The 19,524-nt window shown below is 28.1% G+C and overlaps 1 protein-coding gene across 2 annotated transcripts in view; it reads left to right on the top strand.

Annotated features, from left to right (window-relative positions):
- Window positions 1-19,524, top strand: part of norpA (no receptor potential A) — a 101,673-nt gene that overhangs the window by 34,839 nt on the left and 47,310 nt on the right. For both annotated transcript variants that reach the window (XM_075377918.1, XM_075377917.1), the window contains exons 4-6: window positions 47-184; window positions 15,488-15,567; window positions 18,547-18,682. In XM_075377918.1, the coding sequence (XP_075234033.1) occupies window positions 47-184; window positions 15,488-15,567; window positions 18,547-18,682 (354 nt within the window). The remainder of the gene's footprint in view (window positions 1-46; window positions 185-15,487; window positions 15,568-18,546; window positions 18,683-19,524) is intronic.

The following is a 19,524-nucleotide window of genomic DNA, read 5'->3' as shown; positions in this document are numbered from 1 at the left end:
ATTTATTATTTTTTTATTTATTGGTAATTTTATTCATTTTTTGTAGGATTCAAGATTACAGTCTCAGTTAGTCAGCAAACATGGAGATAATTTAGAAGAAAAATCATTAACAATATGTAGTGGAACTGATTACATCAACATTAATTACCAACATGTTATATGTCCTGATGCAGCTACTGCAAAGGTTAGTTGTTCTTAATAAAATTATACTTTTTATTATTTGATCACAAAAGAAAAAAGTAATTAGAGGTATTATCATGATGTTAAATATTCTATAAGTGAGTAAAGATGTTCATTTTTTATTTTTATGTATATTTTTTTAAAAGAGTCTGTGGTATAATAATCATACAGCTTGTGACATAGTGTGGACTGCTATCACTATATTTTTTTTACATTCATTCAGAATGAAGTTAAGCTCTTACTACTATGAGTCTTTCAGAAACTAAAGAATATTTAATTTTAATAAATTTGAAAGGTTTTTTTTGTAAAAACCTGATTATTTTTCTACATGTTCATCATTTAAATTCACTATTTAACTAGTTTTCTATTCATAAAAATCCACGGCTTGGTTTGTCAACAGAATGTCAGCTGGTTTGATTTCCATCATCACTTCAGAAATAACTCTTGCTTATTCTTGAAATTCCTAGGCTGTGTAATGAGTATTTAAATAAATACTTCCTATACAAATTTTTAAGTAGCACTGACATAGGCAAGTGTAGATAGGTGTTATGAAACAAAAAAAGTGTTGCTTGACAGTAGATTGCATCACTTACATAGCATTTGTTAAGTATTTTATGTGCCTATGAATTATTGTTGTAATTTGTTTGAAATTAACAATTTAGGGCCTTTTTGTTTCCAAAAATAGTCACCATTTTCCAGCTGTTCTGAGTTTGCCTGACTTTGTCCAGTTACGTCATTGAACAATGTCACTCTTCTGACTGGCATTTATTTTTTTTATATGATAGACCCATGTTTTATTTCCTATAATGGTATGATTAAGAAATTCATTATCCTCTCACTTCTAACAGCTGACAAATATCAAATTCGCTCCTATTTACTTTTTCTTGCAATAGTTGAGGAACTCATCTGGCAGAAATTTTATTATACTTTTACAATTTTGTTATGATATTCACTAAGAATTTTTTTAAATTTGAGGAATTGAGCTATGTAATCTATCAACAGTGAATGTATGCTTTTAAGTATCTTATTTTGTAGCATATGAAAAATGCCATCTTGTTTAGGATTTGAACCCAGGTTTAAATTTCTACTGGGCAAAATTTAATTGTATTTAAAATGTGGATAACAATTATAAATTAAAATTTTACTTTTTTGGGGGAGTTTTTAAATTTTTTCTCACCTTTTTTATTATTTATTACCCAGGAAAATACCTAAATTCATTATAAAATTAATATAATAGAAAACTAACTGACTTCTCATAATTAGTAGGAAGTCAACTGTGAAAATGTTTATTCTTTATTTTCTGAGTGATCCTCTGGTTTTACCCATGTTATATTTATTTACATTAATGATTCTTTCAAATAAAAGTCTAACTGATGTACATTGAATTTAGTTCTTTTCTTGGTGGGTACTTCTGGCTGCTAAATTTATTATATATATAGGTTGTTTGATGTTTTTAACTATAATTAAATAAAACTATTTAAGTAATTATTTAAAAACATTTTGTCATCTGTAGTACTTTAGCACCTTAACATGTAATAAAATTTAGAATGTTTTGATTTAACAATTTCTTTAAAATTAAGGCTTGCTTGATTGTTTTAAATATTCTGTGATTTTTAACTTTTATTTTTGCATTTCAAAGCTATAACTTTAAAATAAACTTAGTTAAGGACAAATTGTATAAAATTATGAAAATTCTGATTAGTTTCACCCATCTACCTTCAGATATTTTATTAACTAATTTTATATTATAAAACTGATAAATAAGCAAAGGAAATAATCTAGAAGATGCTTGTAATAGTGATTCAATATTTTTTTTTATGATAATTGTATAATTATACATAAATCTGATACTTAAGAGTTTACTGAATATTGCGTGAAGAACAATTATGAAATATATGATAATGAATTTTTTGATTTGGTAACTAGTATTGATTTTTACTCTCATATTTCTTACCTGTATCTCAAATTACAAATTCATTGCGGTTTTTGGTGTTTTTTTTTACTGAGTTTATTTTTAATTAGTTATACTTTTTAAGCCAATTCACAATTCAATTTTTTTTTTTTAGTAACTACTAGATACTGTTAAAATACAATTTTTATTAGAGTGTAAATTTATTTGAATAATAATTATATTAAAAAAAAGATTGTCAGTTATGATGTGAAAGGTTCCTGGACAAGACAATAACTATTTCTGTCACTTTGGTCCGATCAATCCCCTTGTCATTTGATCATTCTATTTTTCTTCCCTTATCTTTACTTAATCTTTATTCCACCTTCTCTGAATGAGTGCCACAGGAGTTGGATCAGCTGCTATCCTAGTTTCATTTATGGTATCACTTTTATAGTATCTAAAACATTATTGCTTCTTTATCAGAGCTTAGTAAGGTTGCAGTCGTCTTTTTTTTAAAACATGTTCACGAAACTTTACGAACCTACCTTGTGTACTTTGTAGGTTCAGTATTTTCTCTGTAGAATATGATGTAAAATTGATTGTATAATGAATGACATAAGGCTTACTGTGAACCCTTCATTCTGTTATATTTGGACAAGTTTGTCTAATATCAATTACATTATCCAGGCTGCTGTATTTTTCCAAAAAAATATTATTTTAATTAAAATTGTAATGGTAATAAAATTAACTGGTGATAATTATTACTTTCACAAACAATATATTAGGTTCATTACAGTATAAGTGATGTATTTACGGACTTAATTTGTAATATTTTTTCTATGGTATAAGATAAAAACCAGTTTTTTTTTATAAATTTATTATTTTTTTTATTGTAGTGAATAAAAATTTGTGTATACTTTTAAAAATGTTATATATATGAGGTGTGGCTATTAAATAACGAGACTAATGCTGCTACAGAAGAACTGAACATGTGCCAAATTTGTATGACCGACAGCTATGTAGTGTGAAGCCATCTCTTTTAATTTTTGCTATTCCAATTTCTGTAGACATTTTAGTCTGGCTTTGGCCTTTTTTTTGGATAATATCTGTTTTTTGTTTTGCTGAAAAAATGATAAGTGTTTTATTAAAACAAAGAATTGTCATGAAATTGCATGTGAAACTTTGAAAAACCGCTACTGAAACTTATCATTTATTAAAAAAAGTATATGGCAATGAATGTTTATCACATGCATGGGTTTTTTACTGGTTTAAGTGTTTCCAAGATAGACAAGAAGTTATTGAAGATGATGATCAAAATTCAAAGGGATGATGTTTGTTTATTTTGATATTCATGGGATTGTGTACTTTCACTGGGCTCTTGAAGGCCAAACTATTAATCAACATTACTACCTTGAGGTCCTTACTCAACTTCATAAAAAAATAAGAAAAAAACGACCCAAATTGTGAAAGAACAAGTCAGGGGTTCTTCAACACACCAGGTCACACTGCATTGTCTGTTAAGACATTTGTAGCAAAGTATAACATCCCAGTGTTAGACCATCCACCTCATTTGCCTGACCTGGCACCATGTGATTTTTATCTGTTCCCCAAGGTCAAATTAAAAGGAACAAGATTTCAGACCATTGAAGCTGGGAAAGAAAAAGTGGCATATGTCATGAAAGAGCTCACAGAAGAAGACTTCCAGCACTGTTTCTAACAATGGGAAATTCGCAAGGAGCATTGTAGGGATAGAGGATGTAGTATATTGAAGGGGATAATAAGTAAATATGTATAAATTTAAAATAAAATATTTTACAGTATTTAGTTAATAAACACACCTCGTATATTTATAAAATATATATATATATATATATATATATATTAATTTATAATTAATTATTTCTATTAATTAATTATAATTTAATTATTAAAGAATTTTTTGTTTTTTAGTGAACATAGATATTGAAATGTTATTTTTTTAACATCTTGAGGGGCACATAACATAAGAGGGTTTTTAACATAAGAGGGGCGTTCAGGTCAATCCGATACTATTAATTTTTAATAAATGTAGAATTCACATAGGATAGTAAAAAATACTTCTGTTTCTCGATGTAATCCCCTGCTGTATTTATACATTTATCCCAGCATTTCACTAGTGCCTGGGTATCCGCAGTGTAGAAAAATTGTCTTATGTCAAAACCAGATAGAACTGACTGTTTTACTTCATTGTTTGTGTTGAAATGCTGGTTTTCCAGGAACAATATCAAGGAAAAATAATTGTGAAAATCGCTGGGAGCAAGATCTGGACTGTACGGGAAGGTCTAGCAATAACTTCCAGCCAAGATCTTGTAGCGTGCATGTCATGCAGTGGGCTGTATGCGGTCGTGCATTATTCTGCAGAAACAGAACGCCTTTAGCGATTGCACCAGGCCATTTTTTCTTGAGAGCATGTGAACTTTGCGGTAGTACTCACTATTAATATTGACTCCATGGGGTAGAAAATCGACATGAGTGTATGCCGCTTTTATCCCAAAAAACTGAGGCCATAACTTCACCTACAAAAGCAATTATTCAAAATTTTTTGAGTTGGGTTGAGAGTCTACATGCTTTTACTACTTTGATGCATGTTTTGATACCAGGGTGAAATGATGGACCCACATTTTATCACAAGATAACAATTCAATTGAGAAAAAGGTAGCCTTCTTTGTCAAAACATGCTTTAACTCTGCAAATCTGCAATTTTTTTTTGCTGGTTGAAAGCAGAAAGCTGTCTTGAGACCCAATGTTCATATTAACCTAACTAAACTTCAGATGTTCATGAATGACTTTGTTTACAGTTCCTGCAGACACATTTATTGCTTCTGCGATTTGCTGACAAGTTATCCATCGATTATCAAGGATCAGTTCTTCAACTCGCTGAATGTTCATGCGAATGATTACATTAAGCTCCGAACTACCTAGGGTGGGATTGCCACTCACTGATATCTGGCCGTCTTTAAAACATTTGCACCACTCAAATGTTTTATTTTGTCTGATCACCAAGCTATGCAAGGAGTCGTGAATAAATTTCACCGGGGTTTACGCCTTCATTCAAGAGAAATTTCATTACAGTGTGCTGTTCCACTATCAGTTCACTACATTTGGACGCCATGTTCTTTTCGATTGACTGTTGTTGCTGTTTAATGTTGCTTCATGCCAGCGCACCATGTGATAACAGCTGATACTTGTACCGTATGTGTACAACCGACAGAATGCGCAGGAATCTCCTTACATTGTAGTCTAACAAAAGTTCTGGATTGATGTGATTATCACTTGTATTATTAATTTTTTTTTCTAAATGAGTGTTCAGAAATTACCTTAATTTATTTTTATGTAATTTTTGGTCACCTATTTCTTAGATAAGATTGTAAGAGGAAGGCTGAGAGGCACCTCAACCACTAGTTGAGCTATTTATGCAAATCCCAGTTAGGAATTATGGTATTGATTAATTACAAAAGTTTTGATTATCCTGATTAATTAAGTCGTGGGAAATTCAGGTAATCAGTTGTCTTCAGATTAGGAAAAAATAAAAAGAAAGTATAGAAAGATTCTAATTATAATTATAGAAAAAGTATAACTCCATTATTGTGGTTATTTTCTTTTTTTGGGGGGGTGATTAGGCAGCCCAGTCTTACCTGTTAGCCACTTCAGCCATTAGGCGTACAATGCTGCTGCTGGGTAAGAAAATTCCAAGTTGATCTGCATGCAATTTCCCTTATCAGATATCAAGGTTGAACTGGCTCTCCAGACTGGTAAGCTCAGCAGGGACTTTTGCATCCACAGAAGTGATAGTGGGAAAGAGGGATGATCAAAAGGAAAATTGGTGGTTGTAGAGGAAGAAACACCATTAGGATTTGGCTAATTTACCAACTTGTCCAAAATTTATTGTAGATGTTATTGAATGTACAACAATTTTACTGCAGAGCAGTATAGGTCTCATATTAGGCCTGCATATTATTCTTCATATGATGATGAACTTCCTACATAGAAAATTGCAGGAAATTCTTCATAATTTCCTGCATAGCAGATTATGAATAAATATTTTTTTTAAATCCTCAGTTTCTTTGAACACTTAGTGATCCTTTTCCTCTGAAACATTTTTTACAGGTTGAATGGTGTTTTTCTAGTTGTCCATTGCATATTGATTTTACAATGACTCTTTCAACTGGTTGCAACCTTAAAGTTGCTATTTCTGCCTAAAAAAATTTATACCTTTTTAATAAATAACCTGAAGTCATTTTGTTTGTCAGTTAGAAATCATTTGAGCATTACAAATTTCAGTAAACATCACATATCAGCTGATGAATAGCAATTCACTGAATTTAGACAGAAATTAGTAGTAAATATTAGGGAATTACAGAATCTTTTTTGTCGCCTTTTTTATATCTGTGATTTCAGATTTGTGAAATTAAATTTGTTCGTTAATATCATATTTTTATTTTTTTAGGGAAGATATTATTTCAGATTTAACAGCTATATATTGACAACAGATTTCCATTTATTACCTTTAATAAAAACCTAATTGTGATTTTGTTTTCAATTAAAACAGAATTGTAAATAAAAGCATATTTATTTACCATGATCTGACAATTACAATTGAATCGTGAAAGTTTGGAACACTATTCCAAATGTTCTATGTTTTTAGAGAAATTATTGATCTACAGGAAATGAGGAATTACAGTACTATTTTGTTTAAATTCTCTACTATTTTTATAAATTTGGACATGTACAATATTAAAACTGTAATAATTTGTTTTAGCCACTCAAGTTAGGTGCTCTGACTAAGTGTAAATTGTGATTTCCTAGTAAATTTGTATTCTACTATATACAAAGTTAATATTTATTTACATATTTTTGTTATTATTTTTTTAATCATTGATTTTAAGATAGAATCAATGTACACAATCCTACCTTACTAAACAGCATTTGTTAGTGTGTCTGTGTGTGCATTCCGCTTAGCTTAGCACCGGAATGCACCAAACACTAGCAGAAAATCCCAATTTGTTAGTACATGTTACATGATATACTTGGTATATACTTGTTATATTATTATATATTGATATATGTACTAAATATATATTGAAGTTTTGGTAAAATTTAATACTTTCTAACCGGATCTGAATTTTCGGACAAAAATCAGAAATATCTTGATAACGGTCAGTCCTAGCGCTCTGAAAATTTTTTTCAACCCTGTTGACTACACTCCATTCTCTTCCAGTGGTACCATCGGATGAATAAATGGAAAAATTATTGGAATCTAAATTTAGCTTGATAAGAGACTTTTCTTGCATATATTGTTCATCTACGAAGTTTCTGGCAGGTCAGATTTATCCTGGATCCATGTTATGTTTGTGATACAATTTCATTAATCTTATCTAATACTGAATCTGTTTTCTGGATATGAAAAAAATTGTTTTAAGCGGATTACATATGAAAAGATGCAGTGGTTAACATGTAAATTAAATTGTTATTAAAAAAATAAACCTGGGATGATTGCATGAACCTGAAAGCATTCTTTTATTGAAGTATAGTGTTTGTATATGAATTAACTTTTTGTGATTACTTGTATTAATGATAAAAATGTATAAAAGTATATGTTTGTTGTAGTTGTTTATTTATTGTTGTTTTTAATAAAATAATCTGAATAATAATAATAATAATAATAATACTAATATGGTTTATTTTTTAAATAACATGGTATTACATGTTTGGAATCTTGTTTTTTATTATTGTTTGGGTACAGGTTTGGTTAGATGGTATACGCAAGATAACACACAACGTTAAAGCAAACAATGCTTGTCCAATGACATGCTTAAACAAGCAGTAAGTCATTCATGGTGCATGGTTCTTTACTTCTCACTTCAATTCATTCATTTTTTGTCATTATAAATGTATATATTCATTTTAACCATTTACATGTTGCATGATAAATTCTTTTATATTTTTTATGTAGTTTTTTGTTGACACTGCATGATATTTTTCTTTTGGTTTCTCTCACAGAAAAAATTATCCTGCTCATTGTTGTGCTATTTTATTCACTTGAATTAAATAATAATAATAAAAAATTATGGATTCTATTTGAGGTACTCTATTTCTTTAACATTAGTTGTTGAGTTCTTCAGCTCTCTTCTCAATTTTTTTTTTTTTTTTTACTAGGCTTTATGTTATGCAGCAAATGATATACTGTCACCTTATGTATTTTGTAAATTAACACTTATCTTGTAACAAAAATTAAGTCTAATTGAATTACTTACTTTTTAACAGAGTTAGTTCTTGAGTTCTATCTTGCAGTAGCCATATTTTATTTGGATATGATTGATTTCAATTCGTGGGCTGGTGGCTCTAAAATAAAATAATCCATCCGTGAAATGTTGTCACATGATAAAGCAGTACGTATGCACCTCTATGTTGTTACAAAATTAAGACAAATCACTTTCATGAAGATCGCCAAAATGTAAAAATTTATGCACATGCATGAATAAAAACTGTAACAAAATACCCCTGTTTTATTGGTTTTGTTTTCAAGATTTATTTGAATTAATAGAGTAGGTTTTATTGAAAAATGCTAATTTCTGTTTTTTAATAATTTTAAGAAATCACGTATTTCTGCAAGCAAATAAATGAAGAGTAAATACGTACAAATAGAATAGCGATTAGTTTAACGTTATAAGCAAAATATGATATACAGTAGATCCCCATTACAGTGATCTTTATTGATTCCTATAGAGTGGTCATAAATCAAGTCTCTTGAATCATATTGTTGCAGAATTGACTTCTTTCAAGTGTTTTTATGATGTAATTATATTGTAGTGTTCTAATCGATACTATATTGTGTAAAATCATTGTTTTACAGTTTACCTTAAAAGAAAGTATACAGTTTGTTCTTCTTTGGACTTTTATGATAGAACAGTTGATAATCTTTTTCTGCTAATGTATGATTAAAAACATATATGGATGTAAATATATATTAATTATGCTGATAATTTATTACATGAAAATTAATAAATTTTGATGATTATAATAACATAATTTTATACATATAAAGTAATAATAACTGTAAACTACGTGACACAATACCAAGGCATGGTAATAGTGTAATCTTTAACTTATATTGAAGAGTAACTATCATAAATTGGTTACTAATGAGGTTAGGCATTATAAAAACACAAATATTTTTTTATTTAAAATCACCATTGTAAAACTGCATTCATATAAAAAAAGGTACGTAATAAGGTAAAATACATGAAAATGAAATTGTTTGAGCAATGTTGAAATGTAAGAGCATTCAGTCAGAAGGAAGGAGAAGATTTTTGGTAGAGGTATTAAAAATGCTGTTTAATATTATGGAAAGGATATGCAAGCAGACACTATATACTATTTTTTTTCTTTGTGTAACCAGTTTAATCACGTATTTAAGAAGTTAAGGGATTGGTATAATGAGTGGTTGTAGGCAGACACTCATAAATTAGGGGGTCTACTGTATACATATATTTATTTTTATAAGAGGTCTGTTAAGAAAATAGCTGAACTTCATTTTTTTTAATCTTTATTATTAATTTTACAAATTATTGATCCTTGTCCCCTTCAAAGTACAACCTCCCCTATTTACACACTTTTCCCAATGGTGTCTCCACTTCGCAAAGCAGTCCTGGATAACTTCATTATTTGGAATTGCCTTTAAGGCTTGTGATGAATTTGCTTTAATGTCATCAATATTTTCAAAACGGCGTACCTTTATCACTCATTTTAATTTCGGAAAAAGAAAAAATTGCAAGGAGCCAGTTCTGGTGAGTAGAGAGGCTGAGGAAGGATAGTTATCTAAGGACAGTTATTTTTGGTACAAAACTGAAGTATTGATGTAGCTGTGCAGGCTCATTGTCACAGTGAAGGAAACATGAGTTGTCTCGCCATAACTTTGGTCTCTTTTTGCGGATTTTTTCTTGTAACCATTGTAAAAAGCCTTGATAGTATGCGCAGTTCACCGTTTCACTTTGAGACAAGAATTCAAAATTCTCAATTCCATTAAAATTGAAAAAACAGAGAGCATCATTTGACATTGGATTGAGACTGACGTGCCTTCTTGGGGCTTGGAGATCCTTTGCCGATCCATTGTGATGGATTGGTAACTTTTGTCTCCAAAACCCAACTTTTGTCTCCTGTTATGATCCTTTACATGAACGTTTCATCGTCATTGCCATGTACAAAAAGTTGCCGACAAACATCCACTCAATGTTCTTTCTATTGTTTGGTCATGAAATAAGGAACAAACTTTGCTACAACTTGATACATGTTCAATTTTTCAGTCAAAATGTCATGGCATGATCCAGTTGAGGTGCTAACCTCTTCTATAAGTTCTGTGACAGTCGATTGGTGATCTGCATGCATCAGATTGTTGATTTTCTGAACATGGGTGTTATCAGTTGAAGTCAAAGGCCTTCTTGATCAAAGATCATCAGTTGACTGATGATCACTTTTAAATCGTGAAAACCGTTCATAACATTGCATATGATGCAGAACATCATCTCCGTAAGCTTGTTTCAAAAGTTGAAACGTTTCTGTGAAAGTTTTTCTTACTTTCATGCAAAATTTTGTATTCTATCATTGCTTCCAAAAATCGCACATTATAAAAATAGTTACCAACACCTAAACACATTGCACTCAAATAACAATAACATGAAAAATAAACGAGATATCAACAGTCCAAGAACATGTGGTTACAGAGGAGATACATGGAACACAGTGCTGCTAACCACATCACTAATTATCTCCATTGGCACTTAATTAAAAATGTTCGGTTATTTTCTGAACAGACCTCATAATGTGTGCGTTTATTTAAAAATGTTTTTTTTTATTTTTCAAACAATCAGTTTAGCAGGTAGGGTTTGTTGAAATGTATACCTTAAAGTAACATCTTCATGATCTTCTTCAACATCTTTATCCAAATAATTAAAATTAGCATTTATATAAAGACAAAATTAAATTTGTGTTTTTACACAATATATTTCCCAATAATTTTCCTTTTTATTGTGACAGTTCCAGAATCATAATACCAAGAAACATTATTAATAGATTATATTGTAAAAACCTGAAATTTGTAACCCCAACTTTTATGTACATTTATTTTAATATGTTAGTTTTTGATGCAGTTGAAGATTGTGAAATATTCAGGTAGTAGCTTCTGTGTTACTAGAAGGTGTTTCAACACACTCATTCTGAATGCATTTTGATTATTTAAAATATATACAAAACTTAATACAAAATAATGCATAGATATAGACGATTTAGATGCCTGAAAAATTAATTTTAAATATATATAAAATTTTATGTAATATATTATTTTACAATCAGTTTAGCAGGTAGGGTTTGTTGAAATGTATACCTTAAAGTAACGTCTTCATGATCTTCTTCAACATCTTTATCCAAATAATTAAAATTAGCATTTATATAAAGACAAAATTAAATTTGTGTTTTTACACAATATATTTACCAATAATTTTCCTTTTTATTGTGACAGTTCCAGAATCATAATACCAAGAAACATTATTAATAGATTATATTGTAAAAACCTGAAATTTGTAACCCCAACTTTTATGTACATTTATTTTAATATGTTAGTTTTTGATGCAGTTGAAGATTGTGAAATATTCAGGTAGTAGCTTCTGTGTTACTAGAAGGTGTTTCAACACACTCATTCTGAATGCATTTTGATTATTTAAAATATATACAAAACTTAATACAAAATAATGCATAGATATAGACGATTTAGATGCCTGAAAAATTAATTTTAAATATATATAAAATTTTATGAATCCTTTTTAATGAGTTATTATTACTTTTTTTATGTATCAGTTTAGTCATCTTTAAGTATAATGCTTTTTCTGTAGGGCTGACTAAATTAGTTTACTAAAATTCTATTAGGCTTGGTTAAAAAAAAAAAATGAATGTACAAATTGTTTAAATAATGTAGTCTTTATGGTTACTAGAGTAGGTTTCCATATTGATCACACTTTTACATATAGTTTTGATGCTTCATAGTACACAATCATAATAAATTGTTTATTTGAAGTATCTATAATTTTTTTTTAAATTTATAAGTTATGCTATTATGATATTTTAAAAATTGGTTTAAAGTCATAGTACATACTGTCAAAATGTTCTTATCTGTTGTACTTGTTCTAAGTTATTAGGTTTTAGTACTTCCTTATCAGCAGTTAACAAATTAGGAGTTTAATAGCTTGTTCTAAATAAACAGTTATGTAATAAGGTAACTTCATTTGTGCAAGATCTTTTGTCAATGATTTTTTTATGTGTAGTGTGAACAACAGATTAATGTTCACTTACAATGTATTTTTTTTTTTAAGAAAAGATGAATTTTAAGGCATGAAAAATGTTAAGCCAGACTTGTACTCAAACCCAGAATTTTCAGATGAAAGGTAGAGATGCTACCAGTCTCTAAAAAAAGATTTTGTTTGTTTATATCAGTTACATAAAAAGGAATATAACAAAGGTAGTGAAATGTGATGTAGTAGAGGGTAAAGGGGAATTTAATATTATGTCTGGAGAAAGTAATGCATCAGAAGTTGTAGAATTCTGCTCTTTAGGGGGTAAAATTACAAAAGTAATTAGAGATTTAAAACAACTCAGCCCAAAGAAGAAGGAATTTCATGCAGATGAGAAGGCTTCTATATGAAGTATGAACCTAAGAATTAGAAAGATACTTTTCAAATATTTCAATAGAATATAGCTCTTTATGTTAGTGAAACAAAGGTAGAAGTAAAAATAGATAGGAAAATTAAGCCCGTTTTTGGAATGTAATGTTGAAAAGGGATGTTGGAAAAATTGGCTTATTGATAAATTGAAATAAGGTTTTCAGATGTTTAGGGAAGGATAGATAGGAACTTGTTACAGAATCTTGTAAAGAGATGAACTGAATAAGTGCATCACATATTGATAAATTTAGACTGTAAAAACTGTAAAGGAAGATAAAAATTAGAACACCTAATTACAGAGGATGTAGTAATTATGTTGAGCTTAAAAAAGATTGGCACAAAACAAATCAGTTAAAGACTGATGTAAATAGTCAATTATAAAAGATTCAGGGGTAAAAAAACTTCAGAAATTTCTTTATTACTAATTTAAATCCCATTTGCTTTAAAAGAAATCCTTATTCTTCATATAATAATATATGTGTGTGTGTGTATGTGTGTTTTTTATTTATTCATGTGTACTCATACACACATGTGCATGCATGTGTGTGTGAACTTTTTTTTAAAAATAAACTAATATTAATTAAACTGGAAAACAAAAAAATGCTCAAATTTAAAAAAAAAACTTTTTCTTAAAATCTAAAACTAGCCATTGCAGCTGTTAAACAATAATCATCAATAGGTGCTGAGAAAATAGTATATATTAAAAAAATAAATTTTACTTGATTAATAAACAATACTTATGAATTTTTCAATTTACACCCTTTCACAGGTGAATTTTTCATACTGGAGGTTTCGATAGTTTAGATCAGTGGTTCCCAAACTTTTCCGAGTCGTGGCGCCCTTTTTCAATTAAACTTTTTCTATGGCTACTTATCCTATCACTGCTATATTTAATCTCTTACTACTCGTAAGTAAGAGATAAAAATAAATAAAACCTGTTTATCTTCATTATTTTTTACTTAATAACATTAAACTAATAATTATAAATGTCTTGGTTCAATTAATTATTAAGCTTTTACACTATTTCACAGCTCCCTGTGAAGAGGCCACAGCTCCCCGGGGTGCCACAGCTCCCCAGGGTGCCACAGCTCCCCAGGGTGCCACAGCGCACAGTTTGGGAATCACTGACTTAGATGATTTTAGAGAAGTATTTATATGATTTTGATTAGGATTGCCCAAAATGACAATAATGATATTCTTCATTATTTTCTTATTTCCTTTTTTTATGCACTCTTTCATTAGTATCTAATGATGATGATTGTTTAGCAGTTGAAATGAACGTTTAGTTTAGATTTTAAGTAAAATTGTTTCTGTAAAAGGGTTTTAAGCAGTTCCCGTCCCCCACCAGTTTTTTAATAACTATTTACCGTAACACTTTTTTTTGTATAGTTAGAAAAAAATTAAAATCTTAAGTTAATGTGCATTTTATATCATCTTTTCTCATGAACATTTATTTTATTTTTTTTACAGCATGTTGTTGATTTTAGTGGCAAAAATTTACATATGTGAACATTACATGTGTAATAGTTAAAAGATATGTACACATATAACTGTTAGTATGGTCTTTATTCATGAGCTTCATTATTTTAATTGTTACATATTGTTTAATGAATGTTAAAAAAGTTAAATTATTCTTAGATTAAGCATGGTTATCTTATTTTAACTTTAATAATTATACTTATTGTTTATTATAATTTTTAAATGAAATGTTATTTTGGCTAGCGTCATTAGTTTTTACACAAATGTATATATGTACTTCTCAGTCATTATTTCTTAATGCATGTTTTACATTTTTTTTCTATAGTTTTTTTTGTCTATATTTATGAAGGTTCTTATACTTATTAATTTGTGACTGTTCATGTTTGGAATATATTATTAAATTTTTTTTATGAAAGCTACTATGCTCAAATTTTGAATACTTGGTATTATTAAATACAAACTATCAATTTGTCACATTATTTTTTTAAATTTTTTGAATATTTTTTTCTGAATATATATATATATATATATATATATATACATACATACATAAATTTACTTTAATTAAATTTGTCAGTGGTTGTTCACTGAATTAATTGTAAGATGTATAAAAATTAATAAACTTTTATTTATATTTTTATAAATTATATTAATTAAAGCTGGTGTAGTTAATTAAAAATAACTTGTCTAATTAAAAAAATAGTGTAGATAGCACTTTTAAAATCACTTTTAAAAAAAGTGCTATCTAGGCTTTATATAAATAAACAGTGACGATTTGTCATTAAAAGTGGTATAAATGAGATCACAACAAATGTGATACATATTACCATTTCCAAAAATGCAGACTTTGCTTTAAGTATCTGTAATACTTTACTTTTCCATGTTAAGGTTGTTGAAAATGCTCCTTTTTTAACAGATTATTTCACTAATTAATTTTGAAAATTAATATAATATTATGGTTTTGCCATATAAAATTATATGATATATATATTTTTTTTAAATTTATTTATTAGTTTATTTTAAATTTAGCATGATATGAGCAATTTCTTTTACTCTAAGTTTTGGTGTCATGTTTGTATGTTAGTAGATATAGTTACGAATGGTTTATTTTCTTTAAAATGTTTTATGTATTTTTATTTTGAGTGTTTGCTGTATGTTTGTTGTTTTTGCATGAATTATCGTGCTACAGGTTTGGCAAGATGGATTAAGGAAGATAACGCATAATAACAAGATGAATAATGTATGTGTACGGACTAATCTGATGAAACAGTGAGTAGAATTTATAAATAATAAATTATAGACCATAAAGAACTTAATTTTGTTTCACACAACTATTATATTTTAGATTTTTATGTAACCGTATAAATTACAATATTTTATACTAGTCTCTAAAAATTACAGTATGATAACATTAAGAGAGAGCATCTTGTTTTAAGCTGCATCTCATTTTTCTTTCTTCAAAGTGGAAAAAACATTAATAGCTATCTAAGTAAGTAGGAGAGAAGAAATCAAAGAAACACTGATAACTAGAAAAAACTAACTTTGATGGTCAAAAAAAAGGTTTTTTAAGTATCCAGGCAATAGTAAGTAATTGGCTTGGACTCCCGTTTAAACCTTCCTCCTCTGTTGAGATGATGTGTTGTAAACTTTATGATTACATACAAAAATTATTTTCTGGCTCATTTTGTCATAATTTATTTACCATTACTTTTTCATTAATCGGCTCATTTTGTTTTACAAAGGATGGAATCCTTTGTAACCAAGCCTTCATAAAATTTAGTTACATTGTTGATTCTAATCACAGTCTTTATCTTTAAAACGTGTTACTGCTTGTAATATCATTGCTATATTTAAAATAATGTTGAACAGTATTCATTCCTTTAACCGTGCATGTAGCGAAGAGAAATATAATCTACATCTCCTACAAACTACCACACTAGCATTCTTTTAAGGGATCAAGGTATTAAAATAATGAAATTCTTTATTGTTGATGTTTTTAAAAAAATTGTGTTTTTTAACTTCTCTTGATCATTTTCTACCATTAATGCAAAAATATGTACTCTCTTCATTTCGTTCATGGATATGGTTGTTTTAAACAAAAATTTTTTGTGTAAAACCTTTTTGTAAGGTAGATGTTTTGTGTAATTTTTATACAAAATGAATCAGACTAAATTTTAAGCATATCTGGTTAAGAAATGTTGGCAAGAAAAAGTTATTTTAATTTTAATATTTGTTTTTTTTAATGTCAAAAAAAGGCTTTGTCAGTTATTTTGTGTGAACATCTGCAGTTTTTGGTTTCGGGACATAAATCATTTGAAAATTAAGTCCTTCAATTCCTGAAAATATTTGTTCCTGGGTAATAACATCTGTTATCATTGACTAATATTAACTGCAACATCTATTTTAATAGTGGTTGCTCTCTGACATTACAATAGAACCGATTAAAAAAAATTTGCCTAATACAATTGTTAGAATATTAATTGTTTCCAGTTTGTAACATTGATATAATATACTTTATGTTCATATTGTCTTTGCAAGAGATTGGTAAACATGAATACTTAAAAATGGTTTGAATACTTAAAAAAATTCATGTAAGAATAAGTGAATAATATGAACTGTTTCTAAAGTCTGAAAGTAAAAAACTTCTTTACATTATTAAATAGCAGTAGTTAATGTACAGAGTTAAGCATTTAATACAAACAAATTTTCATTATAAATTGACTAAGTGTAACAAAAATCATTTTTGTTTTTGTAATATCAATTGATTTAATTTAAGTTACGGATAAAAAACAAATTGTGTTACTTGTCCATTTCAAAATTTTTAATGTTTAAGGTTTCAATAAATTAGTCAAAGTTTACCAAATTTGTAAAATTGCTCACCATATGGACTGATTTCAATGACTTTTTTATTTTGAATAGGAAGTTCTTTTCATGGTTGCATTGCATTCTAAGTTTTCCCACATGCTGCAAGTGTGAGATTTTTGTGACAAAATATGATGACTATGTAGATTACACATTTTCATTTTTTGTCATTCCCAATTATTATTGGATTGTTATTTCATAATAATAATAATGTATTGTGAAAATACATTACATTATTTTAGGTTCTTTTAAACGAAAATTCTAAGACATTAGTTGGAAAATTTAAAGTAAAAAATAATAAATTTTCCCTTAGAGTATTAGCTGAAGCTTATTACTGGTCTCTTGATATAGTTTCTATGCATTCCTTTTTGTTATTTTTATAATTGCAAATACTGGTGCATCCAAGAGAACCTTGTTTCACATTTGTTTCCTCTTTTTTTTTAAATATTTATTTTCACCTTTGGGTGAGAATTAAAATATTTTTGTTTGTTTGTAATATCAGTGCAAGAAATTTACTAAAAGCTTGACAACAATACCTTGGTAATCTTTAAAACATTTTTGCCCTTGAAATTGGTGTTGATTTGAGATTTATTGAATTGAATTGTTGGTAGTTCTTTGTTTTTTACTTGATACTAACTTCTAAATGTTGACATTTAAAGAGTAGAAACATTTTATTTTTTAAGTTTATTAAAAATGTTGATTTACATTTTGAATGTTTTATAATTCCATTTATGGTTATACTCATTCATTTTGTACTTTCCTGAATTAAATAATTAGTTAATGTATTTTTAAAACTAATTCAATTTATTAATTGTCTACATTAATTTACGCGTTAAATTTAGCACATTCTCCATTGTCCTTGGTCTTTAAGAAAATAAAATAAATATCTTTTTAAATAATTTTGTAAAATTACTTACCTTACTTGTTAATTTAACAATGAGTACTTTTATTTTAGGAGAGGTTGGTAGGGCCAGCTTTACCCAATATTCATTTCAGTCAGTAGACTTATTGTACCACCTGCATCAAAAATTAATAATTTATACTGCATCGGGGGAAAAAATAGTAAACTAAACCATAAACTGTTTAGTCAGACTCCAATTAGAGTAGTAACAATGGGTAAAAGCTAATAAAATACTGCTCTAAATGTAAAATACACTTCTTATTTCTTCAATATTGTATGATGGATTTTATTATACATAATAAAAAATTACGATCATTTTTAAGCTCATTTATTAATTTTATAAATTAAATCAATTTCATAAAATCTGTCTTACTGCTTAATTATTGTAATGCTATTCATAGAAGTGATGTAATTTAAAAAAAAATGTTTAATATATTTTTATTTTATTATTGTAATTTAAACCCTGTAATATTATTTGTTTATAGTTGGATGCGACTTGGTATGCTGGTAGATCCTAAAGGTAAAGTTCCAGTTAAAGTTGTAGCAAGAACATTTGCATCAGGAAAAACAGAAAAACTTGTTTACCAGTGCCTGTCTGATCTTGCTCTCCCCAGTGGAAAGGTATTGTATGTCTGAAACTATTATATTTTTAATAAGCTAATTTTTAAAAGTTTGATGGTATCCATCACATAATGGGTTGAAACATGTAAAATAATTTTTCAATTTAGTACAGTAAACTTAAATTAAAGGTAAAAGTTATAAAAACTTTGTCCAAGTCTGAGTTAACTTTTGCTCTAAATAAAATTTCTTGAATGACTGCTTCTGGAGTGCTATATATATTTCATGCTGTGGGATGTGTTACTTTTGTTAGGATTAGGTTTTAATAAATTGTTGTTTATGATGAGTTCAAAAAACAATATGTGATTTAAGTTGTGTTTTTTCATATGGAATGTTTTATATTACCTATATTTGTGGTTGCTCAAGTACATCTAGATTTAATTATTTAGTGATAATGTGCAAGATTTTCATGTTAATGGTGGTTGTGTTAATATGATTTATTTCAAGAAGGTAGTTTGCAGAATGGATTTAGTGGTATAGTGAAGTGCTTTTATATGTTTTTTTAGTGTATTTGTGGAAAGCTGTGCCCTGTTTGCCTTATGTAGAACAATCAATTTGTGAACTCTTCTTAAGTAAATTGGATTTGTTTGACTGAGTGAATTTTTATCTGACAATATGTTTTTGTTATAATAGTGGTTCTGTATGCAATACATCCTGCTTCTTTGAATTTGTGAGCAGTTTTTTTTTTCAGTTTGGTTATTAATGTAGGTTTTTTTAATATGTTGTTTGTTAAGATTTTTATTGTCAAGTTTGTGCTGGAGTTTGTTCTTTACTGTTAATATAATGTTGCAAGTTGAAGACATTGGCTTCATTTATTGTTATTTTTACTCGACTTTGGAGATGCT

Source organism: Lycorma delicatula, chromosome 10 (genome assembly GCF_047948215.1).
Source record: "Lycorma delicatula isolate Av1 chromosome 10, ASM4794821v1, whole genome shotgun sequence".
Classification (NCBI taxonomy): Eukaryota; Metazoa; Arthropoda; class Insecta; order Hemiptera; family Fulgoridae; genus Lycorma; species Lycorma delicatula.
Note: the sequence above shows the minus strand (reverse complement) of the source record. Positions and strands in the feature narration are given on the sequence as shown.